At 41.2% G+C, this 19,079-nt stretch overlaps 1 protein-coding gene across 2 annotated transcripts in view; it reads right to left on the bottom strand.

The window, feature by feature from the left end:
* SLC27A6 (solute carrier family 27 member 6) overlaps positions 1-13,096 on the bottom strand; it is a 72,936-nt gene extending 59,840 nt beyond the window's left edge. The window contains exons 1-2 of one of the 2 annotated variants that reach the window (XR_007413948.1): positions 12,362-13,096; positions 341-544 (exon numbers count right to left, since the gene is read on the bottom strand). Coding sequence is in view for 1 of the 2 variants with exons in the window: in XM_025432727.3 (XP_025288512.1) it covers positions 341-544; positions 12,362-12,842 (685 nt within the window). In the remaining variant the exon portion in view is untranslated. The remainder of the gene's footprint in view (positions 1-340; positions 545-12,361) is intronic. The other variant, XM_025432727.3, reaches the window with a different exon arrangement.
* Between the last annotated feature and the right edge of the window lie 5,983 nt (positions 13,097-19,079).

The following is a 19,079-nucleotide window of genomic DNA, read 5'->3' as shown; positions in this document are numbered from 1 at the left end:
AGTAACAGAGAAGCCAGCAGATATTTTGCCAGAGACACTGGCCAAATTTCATACTCTGAGCACCTGGGCTGGATCAAGGTCTTCACACATTCTAAGGTCTTCAATGACACTTGAAGAAAATCTTTCTAAATGAGACAAAGGCCAAGTGAACATGGTAAATTGCTAAGTTGTGGTTGGAGCAATGAACTTTTTCATCCAAGCTTGAGAATTCTAAGATCTAAGAACCTCAGGACTTCTTGGATGCATGCTTTCTCAGATATTTGGTGAGTACCCGTGGTGACTACTATTGCTTTGCAAATATGCTGCATTCTTTTTAATTCTCAAGAAAAATGGATCATACCTGTTGTTCCAGAGGTAAAAATATAAAGATGAGGAGACTTGAGACTTGAAGCAACATGGTGGCTGCGTGGCACAGGCTTGTCAGATGCCATGCTCAGTTTTTCTTTGAGTGAAGTTACACCTTGTGGAACAGAATCGTTCATCCCCCAGACAGTGATACCTTCTGGGAGGCTTGGAAGGATTTCTTCCACAGTTCCAAGCAGATCTAAAAACCAAAGGTTTAAAAAGAGATTAATAAGATATAACCCTCAAACCATTAACCTGTGTTTTCTTTTCTCTGTTGGGACAGGGATAAATGTCAATACAATGCTGACTTCCTCTTTATTGGAATAATTAATATCATAGCCATTTTAGGTTTCTGATATAACAGGACCAACTGAAAGAGAAATCTGGTTATCACCTGATTCAATAAATGGAAATAGGCTGGTTCAAATTGAATTTTGGAGACATCATTATTCAGATTATGGTTTTTTTCCAACTTTTAAATGAAACTCTGTTTTTATATTCTGCTTTAAATCGACACTCAGGATACCACAATAAACATTTTCATTGAATATCTCGGTAGCTCATCATTCCAAAAAGCCATCTGCCTGTCACGGTTTAATTCTACTCTAATGCAATACATTCAGGAGACTACCCCTGACCCCACTAGAGGTATGTGATCATTATGGTTTAGAGACCATTTCAGAGCCAAAAGCTAAGTGAGGAAATCTAGAGATGCCTTTTCCTCTGGATCAGGATAACGAACAGCACAAGTCTTTGAAAGGAAAAGGAGGAAATAAATGCCTTCCACAAAAGGCAATAAATGTCCCCACCCAGTGCCCAGCAAGGGGCAGCAATGACAGATTGATGAGACCTGTCTCCATCGGCAGCAGTAGGATGTCCTCCCTGAACCAGTGTCAAGCAAAAAGGTAGGCAGTGAAGTAGAAAAGCCTGGAACGCCAGTGTCTTCAGGCCTGAAGAACTTGAAAGTCTCCCATGACCAAAGATCTGGGCTGTAATTCAGGTCTGGGAAAGAAAAAAGGATACATCTCCCAGGAAGCATCTACTGTACAGATAACAAAAGAACACCTGGAGAGGAGAGGCCATGTTGTATTAATTCGGGAGTCTGAACCAAATCTGCTTAATTTGGCCATTTATGTCAAAGAAAACATCATTTGCTCAGGAGGAATTGGGGTAGAGAAGAAGCGAGACAGAAGAGGGGGTATGAGTCCCTAAGGAGGAAATATTTATGAAGGTATCCAGCCCTCTGTAGGATATAAAAGAAGCATTGCATCCTCATTCCCAGAGAATCTTGTATAAGCCAGTGAGGCCTCATATTTTTCTCTGGAGTAGAGACACAGTTATTTATAGTCTTTAAATAACACTTCCCCACTTTAATATGGATCTCTCACACTGAAGTTTCACTTTTATATTTCATAAAGGTGCTCCAATTTTAGTTTGGTGTTCCTATAAAATGTCATACTTGTTGTCTAAGATATAAGGGACTTTTGAGTGCCACATTATTTTTCTTGAAATCTACATTAACGTCTTTAGAGATATTAAACAGTAATATCCCACTGGCCTCTGGAGTTAATGCAAGGAATGCCAAAGTTACCGACAACTGCCAGAGGCTAGGAAGAGGCAAGAGATTTTTTTCTTAGATCCTTTAGAGGGAGCATGGCCCAGCAGACAGTTTTATTTTGGACCGCTAGCCCCCAGAACTGTAAGGGAATAAATTCCTGTTGTTTTAAGCAACTCAGTTTGTGACATTTACTACAGCAGCCCTGGAAAACTAGTACACCAAGTAACAAGTTGCTGGACAGAATTGTTATTCTAACCTGTGTCCAACTATCTCTAAAATCTATATATTACCTCATAAAAGAAATCAGTTCTAAAAAATAATGTCATTAAATGTAAAATATATCCTGTTTAGAATGCTCAAGTACATGTAAATATGAACCCTTCCATCCAAACAATTATATTTTTTCTAAATTTTTAACAAAACTTTAAAAATAATTACAAGATATATTCTGCTTTGAAGCTGAACTCAGGGTACTGCATTAGACATTTTTTTTGAAATAAAATTAGTATTTGGTAACCATAAAAAGCCATCTGTCAGCTACTATTTAGTTCTACCAAAATACAAGACACTTGAGAAAAACTCATGATTTAGTTCCTCAAAATCTGTAACCCAGATTGATCACAAAGAGACAGCAAGAGAAACATGTCAACCAGGACTAGGTAGTTCACAAATAAAACCTGCAATAAAAGTAAGGAAACACAGAAAATGGTAAGGAGTTCATATGTAGGGGGTAGGGAGGCAGACTAGGGCTTGAACTTTTTTGAATTAATTTTTATTTCTGTAACAAATCCAAATAAAATAAACTGTAAGAGTCCATAGTTCCACTGAGCGTACACGGCATGCTGCTATATCCAGAGTGCTTTGGTAAGAAATGAAAAATCACAAGGAATGCTGGAGGAAGAACAAGCCATAAGTAAATGAAAAAATAGGACAGGTGATCGAGACTTTTTTTTTAAAATTTATTTATTCATGAGAGACACACAGAGAGAGGGAGAGAGAGAGGCAGAGACACAGGCAGAGGGAGAAGCAGGCCCCATGCAGGGAGCCCGACGTGGGACTCGATCCCGGGTCTCCAGGATCATGCCCTGGGCCGAAGGCGGCGCCAAACCGCTGAGCCACCCAGGCTGCTGATCGAGACTTTCTATTTTCTTTTAACTTTGGTTTTTTTTCGGGGTGGGGGGGAAGGGAAAGAGCAAGCTTGGGAGGGGGAAGGTCAGAAGGAGAGGGAGAGAGAGAATATTAAGAGGACTCCATGCCAAGCTCAGAGCCCAACATGGGGCCCAGGCTCAGAACTCTGAGATCACGACCTGAGCTGACATCAAGTGTCAGATGCTTAATTCACTAAGCCACCCAGACACCCCTAATTTTGTTTTTGTTTTTTTTTTTAAGATTTTATTTATTTATTCATGAGAGACACACACAGAGAGAGAGGCAGAGACACAGGCAGAGGGAGAAGCAGGATCCATGCAGGAAGCCTGATGTGGGACTCGATCCCAGATCTCCTGGATCATGTCTTGGGCTGGAGGCGGTGCTAAACCACCGAGCCACCCGGGCTGCCCCCTAATTTTGTTTTAATGACTCTTTTTGGCTTTTTGAATGTTTAAGTACAAGTCTCTGAACTGACCCATTATCTTAATTTCAAATCTCTCATCTGGAATTGTAAATTAACAGCATAAACTTTTACATGTTCATAATGATATGTATGTCTAAGTAGGCAAAATAAGTATGAAGAAAGTTACAATATGATTAATTGTGGCCCCAAATAATTTTTGGAATTGTAGAGTCTAAATAAATACTCAATGTTTGCAAAGGGTGATGATTTTTTTTACAAGAAAAAGGAAGTGAGCAGATTCCTAAGAATTAGAGGAAATACAATTTAAATCCCTTCATTGGTTAAAATTAAATTGACTTGACTTAGTTGAGACATTCAGAATTCTACAGAATTTTATCAAATTATTTCTTCAATAGTAGTAGGTAATTTAGTTGAGGATAATGAACATTGAAATAAAAATCTGAAAAGTCTTGTAGAGGATAAAAATTAATTATTTATTTGTCACTATCAATCTTCCTTAACAAAATGAAAAGTTTCAGGGTCATTTTGAAAGTAAATTCTGAATATTAAGTCCTGACACAAAATAGCATTTGTTTAAATACCTCAAGGACACTTGGCTGTGTTTCATGAAAGTTTACTCTTAGGGAAGCATACTACCATTGAAACCTATAAAACTGTAAGCACCTCAAATGAATGATATGTATCCTAATCCATACTTGTGCTGGCTGCACCTGGCACACACATTGCAGGTGCTACATAGAGATCTGGTTATGGAACTGAGCTCTTCCCAGGCATCCCCTGTTGATGTAGGTCTCGACAGAAAACAATTATAAGAAAATGAGACATTTGAATATCCTATACCCTTGAACAAACTCTACCTTACAGGATAAGGCTGTAATGTAGAAGGCTTTCACAGCAATAGGGTCCTTTGGAGAAACCACATATTATTTCTCAAATATGCAAAGCACTTCATTAGTTGATGCTGCAAGCATTAAAACAGGTAAGTTAGAGGGTTGCATGGGTAGCTCAGTCAGTTAAGCATCTAACTTCCACTCTGGCTCAGATCTCAGGGTCCTCAGATGGAGCCCTGCCTCCAGCTCTCTGCTCTGCCAGGAGCCTGCTTCTCCTTCTCCCTCTGCCCCTTCCCCAGCTTGTGCTCTTTTTCTCTCTCCCAAATAAGTAAATAAAATCTTTTAAAAAACAGGTAAATTATGATCTCTGCTTATGATCCTTCAGCAATTTTTCTACCAATTAATTTGTTTCTACATCATCATGTCTCTTATTCACATTACCAACACTATAAATACGAGTAAAATTTAATATATCCCTCTACTATGTCATTAGTATCAATTATGTTATTTATCCTGCAATAGAAACTCTTAAAGTTGTCTGATTCTACATAAAACAAGCTAATGCTTTCAAAAGAATAGCTTGCAGCACTTACTACATTGGCAAACATTGAAACTTTTAGGCATGAAGAAAACATAAATGAAATTCAAGTACAAATGGTCACCTTGAGCTTTCCACATCCCAAAGCAATAAATACACAGAATCTAAGGTGAAATTACAGATCTCACCTCATGCTTATAACTACCATCCTACTACTTAGAGCAGCTAAACAGGTTTTTCATAGAAAGCATGGGCAGACTCTGGTTCCTTTTCTTTTCTTTCTTTTTTTTTTTTTCTTTTTTTAGATTTTATTTATTTATTTATTTGAGAGACAGAGAGAGAACCAGAGAGAGTGGGAGCAGTCGGGAGGGACAGAGGGAGAAGCAGGCTCCCTGCTGAGCAGAGCCCCACATGGGGCTTGATCCCAGGATGGCGGGATCATGACCTGAGCTGAAGGCAGATGCCCAACCAACTGAGCCACCCAGGTGCCCCCAGACTCTGCTTTCTAACAAACCTGATTCTTAAGTAAGCAATGTCCTATGGCAATTCATATCAGGCTAGAAACTCATATCACCATGAATAATGTACCAGCTATTCTAACAAATATTAGTTTACTAATAATCATAACCCTAGGAAGTGCACAGGACAAGTCTTTCAATTGTGATAACATATTCTCCCCTGAAAGGATTTTTTTAGCTGCCCTGAATACACGCACACAAGTTGGTTAAGTGCGTTTATGTGTTTTCATTCTCAGCTTCTCAGCTGTCCCCACATGTTTTGAGGGACAAATAGCATATTTATTATGGGTAAAATTGTGCAAGAAAATAAAAAGGAGAACATTTCATTTGATTTCATTTCCAGCACATCTCCCATTGCCAATGAATAATCATTACCCAAATGGGACCACAATGCGATGATGTATTTGGCTTGCTATTTTTCAATGTCAAAATAGTTAAAAATGAGTAAAGGTACAGAAAAGCTCTCTAGACACAGGCTAATCAGTAAGTAAACTATAAACTGGTAAAAAGGCAATTCCAAGGTAGCATTTCTACAGGACTCATATGCCAACAGTTATTTTCCACATTCCTTTCTGGTTATAAATGGAAGAATCCTTTTTTTGGCCAGAGAGGAGCTAACCATCTGGCTCCTAACTGGGTCTGACCCCACTCCAGCCCTAGCTGCTGAGCCTGCGAAGTAGATACAGCCACAGTGCTCCTGGGGAGGAGGACAGAACAGCTGCTTAAAACCAGGTCACGGGCAGCCCCGGTGGCGCAGCGGTTTAGCGCCGCCTGCAGCCCGGGGTGTGATCCTGGAGACCCGGGATGGAGTCCCACGTCGGGCTCCCTGCATGGAGCCTGCTTCTCCCTCTGCCTGTGTCTGCCTCTCTCTCTCTCTCTCTCTCTCTCTCTCTCTTTGAATAAATAAAAATAAAAAAAAAAAAAAACAGGTCACTTGGGTCGAGTGCCCTGTGCCTGGACCTCCCTCCTGACAGCCCTCTGCCTGTAGCAAAGACAGACGCTCTTACTTGCAGATATGTCTTGGCCACCATGCAATTAAAAATAATTATAGCAGCCATTAATTGAATATTTACTATGGTGCAGGCACTCTGTTATGTTCTTTATGTTTGATTCCTACTAGACCAATGATCATCTGCAATGTGTTAGTAGTCAGTCAAAGGCAGAATTAAGAAGTGTATTTCTCCCCCTTAGCCCTGCCACTTCTCTGTGCAGGGACAATCTTCTTTTAAATAGTTTTTGCTCCTGCCAGCATTCAAACATCATTCCCTTACAGTGAACACATGTTCAGCAGACACGTAAATAAGAATCCCAGTCAGTGTCTCCATGGTCAGAAAAGAAAAAGCCATAGATGATATGTCAGTGCTTAGAACACTGTCTTTTCCAGATAGTGAACCATGAAGCCACTTAACCTTCCTATTGAAATGAATAATTTCCTTTTGGAATGAAGGTAATTCTGGACCTGAGTCGAAAATGTTAAAGAAAAATGCAAAGCAGACATTCATTCTACTAGAAATAAGTAACAATATAAAAACTATAAAAACTAACAGGGCAGACCTGCACACAATACTGTAAGTTATTAGAACCATTTCCTGGGCAGCCCAGGTAGCTCAGCTGTTTAGCACCTGCCTTTGACCCAGGGCGTGATCTTGGAGTCCTGGGATCGAGTCCCACGTTGGGCTCCCTACATGGAGCCTGCTTCTCCTTCTGCCTGTGTCTCTGCCTCTCTCTCTCTCTCTCTCTCAATAATAAATAGATAAAATAAAAAAGAACCATTTCCTGTGAAAAGGAACACACAAAACCCTTCCAAATATTCCAAACATGTTGCTACTACTGAATCTAAAGTAACAAAGATCAGGGTGATCTTAATATATCCTTTTTAGTTATCCACTTAGAATGATTTGTGTATATCAAGAAAGGAGAGCGTACAAAATACATGCAGTCAAGCAAATCCAAAACTCTGGGGATGCTCCGTGTGCCTGAAATGCTTGGTGCTTTTTTTTTTTAAATTTTATTTATTTATGAGACAGAGGGAGAGAGAGAGAGGCAGAGACACAGGCAGAGAGAGAAGCAGGCTCCACGCAGGGACCCCATATGGGACTCGATCCCGGGTCTCCAGGATCACACCCTGGGCTGGAGGTGGCACTAAACCGCTGAGCCACCCGGGCTGCCCCTGCTTGGTGCTTTTGGGGAGTCACGATCTTACACTTAGCAACAATAATATGAAATAACACTACAAAGAAATCCCACTGATCCATCTACTATCAAAATCAGTTACTGAACGGACAGCAGAGGGATGATTTATTTGTAAAAATACGCAAATACATAAGATGTTACTGAGTATCCATAGGTACCTCATAGTTTTCCATGAGGTCATTCATTCATCTGGCAATAAGTATTTGTTGAGCATCTTCTTTGTGCGAAGTTCTGAGAACTTAGCAGTGAACAAAACAAGTTTCCTCCGCTCACAGAGCTTACAACCCTGTTCTGGGCCTAGTCCTCAGAGCGACACAAATAGCACCTAGAACTTTCTCTTTCCACTGTGTAACTGTGAATAGTCATAGTACACCCGAGGCTGTAGGGTCTGATGGAAAAGGTACTGAAAGAAAGTGAATAGATGGAAGGTGACAGACAGGGAAGGGAAGGGGGCAGGGAGCAGCAAGGAATGAGGACAGGTAAGGAAAAGATGGAGTTGTGGAAGGAAGAAAAAAGAGCAGAAGGACAAAGACAAAGGTGTACCCAGCAGGCATTCACATCAGAAAATCACAGCTCCAGTCTGCATGTTGCCTTTTCTACATGTGTGAGCTTGAGGTGATGGCTGGCCCACTCTAAACCATGCTTTCCTTATCTTTAGAACAAGGCTATGGCTGTGATGAGGATCATATAAGACAATATACATAAAAGCAATTTGTAATTCATAAATTGCTTCAGAAATGGAAGACATCATCATCATCATCATCATCATCACCATCATCATTATTGCTAAATAGGCCAAAGGATATAGTTACACAGACTTTTTAAAGTGATACACAATCATCCCAACATTTTTCTGTTTATTCTAACTAATGAGAAAAGCATATAGAGGTAGATGGTAATCTTGGTCATAGGCACTACTAGTAATACTGAAGTTGAAATATTAGGAGGAAAGGACGAGGTTTAATCTAAGACTTTTTTTTTAAAGATTTTATTTATTCATAAGAAACACAAAGAGAGAGATAGAGACATAGGCAGAGGGAGAAGCAGGCTCCCTTCAGGGAGCCCGATGTAGAACTCGATCCCAGGACCCCAGGATCACACCATGAGCCAAAGGCAGATGCTTAACTACTGAGCCACCCAGGCATCCCTAATCTAGGACTATTATTTCATTTTCCATAAGTACTGAAAATTTCCAGGGAAATCTGAAATGCCATTTGACACATCTTCAAAATCACACTATACAGGTCAAAAACTTCCTGGCAAGTATTTTTGAATCTTCAGATTGTAAAAGAAAGGAGTAAGAGTTTTAAAAATATTTAAAATTTTTTTCTAGGTATGAAAAACCTGATGTCTTAATATTGAAAACCTTTATTTTACTATTCTATATAACTGGAAAACATATTTTCATAGTTACATCAAAAGGGGACTGAGCCTCAGAAACAATTGGGCTATATAGTACAGCACAGTCTTATATCAGAGACCAGGTTTTCAATCTTTGCTCTGCAAACGAAGTTGTGTCAAACTAGACATCCTCAGGGAACTGTCTCTGTTTCCAATATAGAGCTCTGTATCTGCCTCTTGGAATCACTGGGAGTATCTTACACATAATCAGCCTTGAGTAAAAGCAACTGTCAGTATTTTTGTTAATATCAATAATTTGTCTGGCAGATTAGTTGGCATTTTTTCCTTTGACTTGTTCCTGAAGACAGAATTATAAGACATTATTCTGGGGGCTCCTGGGTGGCTTAGTTGGTTAAGTATCCGACTTTATTTTTTTTTAGGATTAATTTATTTGTTTGAGAGAGAAAGAGCATGAGTAGGAGGGGTAAAGGGAGAGGGAGAAAGAATCTCAAGAAAACTCTGTACTGAGTGCAGAGCCTGGACGTGGGACTTGATCCCATGACCCTGAGATTACCTCTAAGCTGAAACCAAGAGTTGGACGCTTAACTGACTGTGCCACCCAAGTGACCCCAAGTGGCTGACTCTTGATTTCACCTCAGGTCATGATCTCAGGTCCTGAGATGGAGCCCCACTTTGGGCTCCACCCTCAGAGGGGAGTCTGCTTGAGATTCTCTTTCTCCCTCTGCCCCTCCCCCTGCTCATGCTTTCTCTCTAAATAAATAAATAAACAAACAAACAAACAAAGAAAATCTTAAAAAAAAAAAAAAGATGTTATCTGTCCATCGTGTAAAACCTGTTTGAAATCGGTTCTATAAAACTTCTGGAAAATAGAATGTTAAAACATACCAGAGTAAGGTGTTTGAGGTCCTATTCCAAACTCCTTACCAGCTTTTCTTAAGCTAACACCAAATTAGATTGTAGCAGCAAAATCCAAAGAAATTTCCTTATTAAAAGCCTCAGATGACTTTGTAATAATAATAATAGCAATTATTTCAATTCATTACAGCTCTATTTAGTACGTACCAGGCACTCAGCTAGTCACTCTACAAAAGCTACTCATTTAATCTCAGAATTACACTGAGAAGTAGATTGGTGTTATCACCATTTTATGACTAAGTAAAATGAGACCCAGGGCAGCTGATGGTCTTTTCCTCAATTATACAGGTAAGAAGTGGCAGACCATAAATGAAATCCAAATCTATCTGGCTTATCTCCATCTAAACCATCTGACTGCTCTTTTTATATCCATACACCTTCCCTGGGGACATAATGGTTTAATGATACATCTCCATCAGAAACATTCCATGAGACTTTAAGATCTCTAAAATGTAAAGCTCTAAAAACCATATGTATGTATTGTTCACTAATTTGACTCAAGATGCCAAGAATACAGTATTTCAGGTTAAGAGCTTCAAATATAGAAAAGTGCCTGTGATATAAGACATCTTACCAAAAAAATCTAGTAATTAAATGAAATAGCATTGTCCCATCTTTGAAAAACATGTAATTTATATATTCTAAAGATAGCTAAAAAGAACTGTGAATAAGAATTAAGGTTGATTTCTCCACCTTTCTATTACTAAGCAAATTGACTAAATGTTTTTGGCTTAAAACTCCAAAGGCTTTCATATATATGAAAACTCACTGTTGGTGTGAAAATCAAAAACAAGGAAACAATGCAACTTAGTTATTGGCAAGCAGAGCAAAACTTTGGCACAAGTAAAATTGCAAAATTAATTGGTCATAATTAGGCAACCACTCAGTCAAGAGCAAAGTTTGACTACTGTTCTATGCTAAGAGGTAACCAGGCCCATATACTTTGAGAGGAATTCCTCAGGAGACTGGCTATAGGATATTTCTCAGGTTGGCATTAAAAACATGGCCACAGAAATCTTTTCAGGGATACTCCGGCCCTCTTAGTTTGCTCTTATGAAAGGAATTCATGGTTTTATCAATTTTCAACAGTTCATCTTAATTTCAATTTGCTCTAGAAACTGCTATCTAAATTAGATCAAGCAATACTATGGGAAGTGGAATAAAATGTTTGAATATATCCAGAGATAAATGATATTTTTTATTGCTGCATTCACATTTATCACTTGCCCCTGCTCACCATGATGTTAAAGTTCTGTGTGACTCATTTATCCTACTTACTATTAGAGTTCAGATAAAGTTCACCATACTACTTAACCTCTTCCCAAGGTGAGGGATTCAGTTTCAATCTTGGAGGATATAACTACTGAATGAAAAAGAAATGAAGAAAAAGTAAATATTGAGAGTAAATATTTTGCAAGCTGTGTGTGAAGTTGAACTGGAAGGACAATGGGAACGAACAGAAATGAAAGACTTGAATAATTAACCTTTGTACTATATATCACTTAACTCATTATTGTGCAATATGCAAATATGATAAAGGTTACTTGAAAGTTCTACACTTTAGTTATCACTAATGTATAAATGTAGGTAGCTTTTCCATAACGTTCTATGAATCTAAAACCTCTATATGAGGTGTCAGTATGTATCTAGTAGTCCAAAATACTTAAAAACTTTCACTAATCCATTTGATTATACCAAATAAGTATCATTTGTTATACTTCAATTCTACCCGGTTGTGAGACCCATCTTCCTAGGTTCTTTGTTTATTAGGTATTCAACCAAAATCTTTTCTTTGTAATCCTGTGTCAATATGTGTATCCAGAGCCTAACTCCAAGGAACAAGGAGAACACTAAAAATCTACCGAAAGAAAAAAAAAAAAAAAGAAGACAGATGCGGCTGGAGTAAGAGAGAAAGAGCCTAGATAGAGTCTGCCAACAGCCCGCCCACTGGCTGGGAGATGGGAGCTTAACCTTGCTAGACAAATCCTAGCTTGCAGGCAGTGAAAAATAAGAGCAGACATGAAGATAAGAATTCATGCAATTCAGATTAAACATATTCGTTTTCCAAACGTAGTCAACCTTGATAGTGTTACTATTAGAGGTCGGCAGGTAGTCCACATTGAAACCAAGATAACTCTCCCACCCATCAGATTGGACAAAATTTAAAACTTAGGAAGTTCTCTCTCTCTGTGTTCTTGCATTCACTGAAGTATCAATACCAGTAAAACTGCCCCCTCTCCCAAAACGGTAAGCAGCAGAGATTTCAGAAAAGTCTTCTGAACCTGTCTTGGTATTTACTACTCTACAACACCGTAAGTCACCGGGATGAAAGAGGAGGTATTAAACCACCAGTCACGGAACTGTCACACTATTTTGTATCCTTGCTGCGCACACTTCATCACACACACCCCAAGTATTAATTGTGAGCCGTTGTAAAAAAAAAAAAAAAAAAAAAAAAAAAAAGGTCCGGGGAGCGGTGCCAGGCAGGGTTGCATTCTGCACCAGCAGCTCTCACCCCTGGTACCTTACCTGCGCCCACCACCACGGCCTTGGGCTCACAGCTGCGGATACAGTGCAGAAGGGAGGTGGAGCGAATGTTGGAGTTGAGGAAGGCCACCACACAGCCCAGCTTGGCCAAGCCGAACCACACGTGGACGAAGTCGGGCTCGTTGCTCATCAGCAGAGCCACGGTGTCCCCCCTTTTCAGTGCGGAATGGTTCAGGAAGACGCGGGCCACTCTGTTACTCCTCTTGTCCACATCCTGATAGGTGTGGACGTCTCCCTCATAGATGATGAAGGGTTTCTGGGGCTGCTTGTTGGCAAGACTCAGGAATCTATCCAGGACAGTGAACAGCTCCCCTCTCTGTTCGTACATCTTCAACCGGATTCCATAGCGCACCACTTTCAGCAGGTACCAGAGGTCGGCCCAGAAGTAAGGGAACGCGAGTTTCTGCAACACATGCAGGAAGACGACGGCAGCCGCTAGTCCTGGTACCCACGACGGGAGCATGGGGCCCCGGCACGGAGGGCGGCCCCGGGCTCGGTCTCCAAGGGCAGCCTCGCGGAGCCCGCGGCCCGGTGCTACGGGCTGGCACCTGCAGCTCGCGCCCGCCTTTCTGGGAGGGAGACGGTGATCTTGAGAAACACTCGCGAGTGCGCACAGAAGTGGCCCCACCCGACGGGCGCCGGGGAAGGCTTGGGTCACCTGGCGGATGCGGGGACAGCGCGCGAACCGACGCGGGCCTCGGCGGGGGCCTCCGCAGGGGCCTCGGAGCCCCGCCCCGCCCCGCCCCGCCCGCCCCGACGGCGCCCCGCGGGGCTCTCGGGCCTCGGCTCGCGGGCCTCGCAGGCGCGGGGCGAATCCCACCGCCCTAGGGGGACGGCGGCCGCGGGCAGGCGCTCTTCTTCTCGGGGAGGCTCTCCCGCGGCGGCCACTGGGGGGGCTGGCCTCGAGCCTGCAGAAGCCGGGGTGGCGACGGCGGAGAAACGCAGCCGCTTTGCCCTCTTAACCCGCCAGGACCGCGCCGGCGGTCGGGGCCACGCCTCGGTCGGGGACGCCCCCGGGTGCCGCGGCCGATCCGGGTGCGAGCCCCGCCCCGCCCCGCCCCGCGCCGCCCCGCCCCGCGCCCTGCTCCCAGGTGAGCCCCGCGCGCGCCCGGAGCGGCTGCCTCCTGCCCGGCCGCAGGTCCCCCCCGAAGGCCTGGGGCCGGGGCGCTCCGCTCCGAGCCCCCGCGAGGTGTCGTCCGCCTGCCGCCCGCCCCAGGCTCCCGGCCGAGCCCCGCTCGGAGCGCGGCCGCCGCACAGCGCGGGCCCCTGGCAGCCGCATCCCGGAGAGTGCGCCCCGGTGGGGCGGGGAGGGGGGCGGGGGGCGAGGGGACCGAGCCCGAGCCGAGCCCAGGGCCCCGGAAGTCGTGGCGAGAGTCGAGGGCAGCGCGGCCGCTGGCACTGGGGCCAGAGAGTTGGTTCACTAAATAAGGGGAACCAAACTAGAGGCTGGAGAGGCGGTGGCAAGAATTTAAAAAAAGGAAAAAAGAAAAAAAAAAAAGAAATCCTGACAAAAAGCAAGAAAACGATAAAAAAAAAAAAAAGATACCTATGAATTGATTAGGGCAAGGAATATTTGAACTCTGATCATAAAACACAAAAATGGGTTCTCCAAAAAGTACTTTTGAAGACGTATAGGTTGGTATTGACATTTATACTGAAATTTTGTTCTTAAAGTGCCTAGAAGTGCTTTTTTACAAAAATATTGATTGATATGGGAGCTTGACCCATATCCATATGTGTGTGTGTGTGTGTGCGTGTGTGTTTATTTATTTATACAAGACACCATTCTTGAGCGCCGGTTAAGCGTCCTACACTTGATTTTAGCTCAGGTCATGATCTCAGATTCTTGAGATGAGCCCAGGGTGGCTGGGGCTGGCATGGAGTCTGCTTGTCTCTTTCTAGCCAACCCTAGCCCCTCAATTCCCTCCCTCTCTCTCTTAGAGAGAGAGAGAGAGATACTCTTTTCTCTCCTTAAAAATAACTTTTTTTCATTTGATAGGTTAAACCATTACCAGGACTTCAAACTAAAGATTCCCACGGTGAGGGGAAATGGAGAGAAAACAAGTAATTGTAAAGAACAACAATAAAATTTTATGCAATAATGAAATTTTACTGAAGGTTAAAAAACTGAGGGGAATTTAATTACACTTTTTTTTTTCTTGCAGACACTATCATCCTAGGCTTCTACTTTCACGAAGCTTGAATATATGATTAATTGCACATAACGAAATGATTAAGCATTGCTTCACATTTCCCTCCTACTTCTGTCATATGTTCTGCAGCTGGGTTCTAGCTAACTTTAGATTTCCTAACAAAGAAAACCCCGATAACTCCAAGGCAGACTCTAGTTTATTAATCTGAAAACGATTATTTTGAAATCATTTCTAAGTTTTCTCAGAAGTTCTGGCCTTTTCAATCCAAAAACATCTTCTCAGTTAAAAAAAAAAAAAAAAGTATCAAGTAGTTTTCAACTTGAAAAGCATCTTTGAAATTCAATTTTTTCTCTCCTAGCTGTACTCTGATTCAGTTACCTCCCGGAAAACATCATTTGAGTCAGACAGCGGGCTATAGAGCAGCAAGTCTTAGGCTTTTGGATTCCCAGTAGAAATAAAATCTGTCTTCCTCCAGTAGAAAAAAATGACTAAGGAAACATAGGTTGCCATATTTTAGTTTTGTTAAATTAAAAACATTAAACACACGTTAAAACAAGTACCATCTACTATCACCATTGTTTTATAAAAATAAGGATTTATTTCAACATTAAAAACAAGGAAAGGACAACTTTTATAAAAAAGGACAGTCTTTTAAAATAAATGAAATTAACTTCATGAAAAATTCAATGTTATTAACAACATTCCAAATATCCCACTCACGGACCTGTTAACATCGTCCCAAGATATGAAGCTAAACTTTTAGCAACTACAGATATAAGTGGATTAAGAAAATACTTGACACCATTGAGTGTAAGACGCTCTGATTTATTAGGAGAGCTACAAGCCTACATTGCCAAAATCTATATTGGACAATTTCTGGCCTGAAATCTCACCACAGAAGAAGGAATGAATGAAAATCTGGAGACAGCTAGCAGTACTGTATGTACTACTATATCAGCTCATGTGTCTGTTCCTGGGTTTTTTTTCTATGAATTTGGTATTCACTTTCTTTTTTTAAAAAAAATTAATTTCTTTATTCAGAGAGGGGTGGGGGGGAGAGACATAGGCAGAGGGAGAAGCAGGCTCCTCGCAGGGAGCACAGTGCGGGACTCAATCCCGGATCCCGGATTCACGACCTGAGCTGAAGGCAGGCGCCCAACTGCTGAGCCACCCAGCGGTTCCATGGTATTCACTTTCAGAGAGAACCAAAGACAGATAAGTAAAATAGATACAATTATTTCTTATAGTTATTTCTTTTTTTTAAGTTATTTCTTATAGTTATAATTATTTCTTATAATTATTGTAAAATGGTGGTCAGACAGTAGAGAGTAATTGCAAATGAGTAAATTTATCATTTAACTACAGTAGAAACAAACACACGTGAATGGTCTAGACATTTCTGTTAACATTACTTTTGATCAGAGACAATGCAATATTTCTCAGGTTCCCTTTTATGAAATATATAAATTTATTTTCAGTGTAAAATACTCTCCCGTCCCCCTTTCCCACTTCTGATTTGACTTTTCCCTATAACCTGCTCCCAATCCCCTCTACAGCCTCAATTCTACTGAAGACAAATTGTTTAGTGAGTAGATAGAAGTGAAACTGAACAAAAAGTCTCAAATGGGAGACCCTGAGTCATCTTATGCCCATGGGATTTTACCACTGTAACTTTAGAATTTTGACTTCGTGTATATAAACTACTTGTGTCCGTAAGTATTCTGAGGAAGTTCTACAGCGGTCATATTTTGGATTATAGAATGTTTTAGGGGAGAAAGGAGAGGTTTAGAAAGTCCCAAATGATGCCATGTTGGTACCAAAATATCACAACAGGTGAATGCCACAACAGGTTTATGCCTTGGGCCAGGAAGCTGACTGTAGCAGTACTTGGGGAAGGTATTCACAGAGTCCACTCTATGGAGTCCACTCTATGGAGTGAACTGTGTGAAATGGATGGATGGTGAAATGAGGCTGGGAAGGGAGGAATATGAGACTTACCCACTTAACTCTTCTGTCCAGGAATGGGTCTTCCTCAGGTTTTAATCACTGTTTTAGTCTCTGATCATAGCTTGGTTTTTGATGGGAAGCCTAACTCTTCCTGCAATCGGCTTGTTTGCATTAATGAACCATCATTGCCTACAAGATTATTCCCCACAAGGACCGATGAAGCAAACTCAACATTAAAGATGAGAAGTGGGTTAGAGGGTTGGACAGTATTAACATTACTACATGTCTTTGACACATCAAACACTTCTTGAAATATAAAATTTTTATAGCATCATGTAAGTGATCCTTTAATAATAGTCTGGGAAACAATCTCAAACAAATTAAATCTTTATTATTTTTGCCACAGACCAGAAACCATGCCTAAAAACTTTTGCCAATCAAGATCCTATCAAGAGATATTTTACACATTTATTTTATCCCTGAATTTTAGAAACAGCTTTCTTATATTCGGGTACTTCTGTCTATGATAACTTCCTCCCTCTTCAGTATTGGTGTACTATATTTGGAAGGGATATGTACATAAAGTTTTACATACTGATTCTGAGTCCTCAGGGTAGCTTCATTTCTATTTTATAAGCCACCTACATAGAGGCAGGTCATTTGATCATTAGTGAGATAAATCAAAGAAACTCTTTGGCAACTTTTATCAGGAATTAACAACATTCCAAATATCCCAGTAGGTTGTGCCATGGGTCCCTATTTTTGCAAGTTCCATAGGGTCTAAGATTTAGTCTCAAAGGGGTGGGAGGGGAGAGTGGGACTTTAGAGGTTCAGAGTGTGTCTATCATTTCTGGACACATCAAATTTACATGACTTAAAATTAATTTTTTTCCAACGGCTTAATTATAATAATTATTTCTCCCTGGATGAGGGTAGGTGGTCCAGTGCTGGCAGGCAGGCACTCCAGAGCTGACACCACTCTGCCAACTTCAACTTGTGCCTTCCACTTAGAGGAGCAAGGCAGCTGCTCCAGTTCTTGCCAGCTCCCAACCTTCAAGGGCAGGAAGGGAGAGGAACTCAAAGAGTCACCTAACTGATGTTTCATTGTTTCAGTTTTATTTTTTAGCTTTTTATTAAATAAAATTTACAAACATACATGAAGATAAAAATAATACAACGATGATCCCCCTACCATATTGTCATCACCTAGAGTTCATGATTGTTAACATTCTGCCCAATTTGTTTCAACTATTTTTTTCTAAAGTATTTTAATTCCAGACAACATAGTATTCCTACCCTAAATATCTCTAGGTGCCTTTCTGAAAAAAGATTTCACTCCCTAATCACCATACCATGATCACACGCAATAAGGTTAACACTAATTCCTTAATACTATCTAATACTTGGTCCATAGTTAATTGCTTCCAAAGTGTCTTGGCGAATTGGTTGGTCTAAAACCAGAAACAATTCAAGCTCTGAAGTCTAAATTCTCTCTGAATCTAGAAGAGTTCTTATCACAACCTCTTGATCTTTTCCCCAGACCCGTCCTAGTTAAAGACAACCGCCCAGTAGTCATACAGAGTGTCCCTCTTTCTGCTTTGATCTGATTTTCCCCCATGTCTCCTTTAAAATGTTCCTCTGTCCCCCACATTTCAAGTAACCTGGTAATTAGACCTAAAGACTTGGTGAGACTCAGGTTAAACATTTTAGGGCAAGAATACTTCATAGGAGACCTTTGTACTTTTTACTGGGATAAACATGATATCCAGCTGTTGTGAATCAAACAGCACATCACTGTTGATGAAGAAATGTGCCTTACTGTATACACTTGAGGCCCAACTCGCTTTTTGCACCTAATGTACTCTGGTGACCACAACCTATGTGGGGATCCTCCTCACCTTCTTTTGCGGTTTTGTATATACTCCATCACGTAGTGATTAGCGTAACTTTCTCAACTTACTCTCCACTGATCTTTCAATCTTGTTTTCAATCTTGTGGCATTATAAATAGTGTTACAGTTAATGAGTCTATGCACATGGTGTATATCTATCTTTTTAAAAAATTTTTATTTATTTATTCATGATAGAGAGAGAGGGGGTGGGGGGAAGAGAGAGAGAGAGGCAGAGACACAGGCAGAGGGAGAAGCAGGCTCCATGCCGGGAGCCCAACGTGGGACTTGATCCCGGGACTCCAGGATCTTGCCCTGGGCCAAAGGCAGGCGCCAAACTGCTGAGCCACCCAGAGATCCCTCTGTCTTTTTTTTCAGTCTAACTTTGTTAGCTTTCTAGAAATGGGATTGCTGAGTCAAAGAGAAAGACTATGTGGGATTTTTCTGAATACTGTCATTTCCCCCTCTGTATCAAATGCCTACCATCAATCTATGAGAGTATTTGGGAAGAGCAAAAGAAGCCTCTAGTGACTATTTTCACTGAACTGGTGATATCAGAGACTATATACAACATTCCCACAAATGTACAAGTACAAGTTAATTCATGTTCTGTATTATAAAGGGGTTGGTTCTGTGTTCTGACACAGTAGTTGAAGTGTTTCATTTGTATTGAATATAACTTTTTCTTTTATTTTACATGAAACTATATAAT

This window comes from Canis lupus, chromosome 11 (assembly GCF_003254725.2).
Source record: "Canis lupus dingo isolate Sandy chromosome 11, ASM325472v2, whole genome shotgun sequence".
Lineage (NCBI taxonomy): Eukaryota > Metazoa > Chordata > Mammalia > Carnivora > Canidae > Canis > Canis lupus.
The sequence above is the reverse complement of the archived record's forward strand: the minus strand, read 5'-3'. Positions and strand labels throughout refer to the sequence as shown.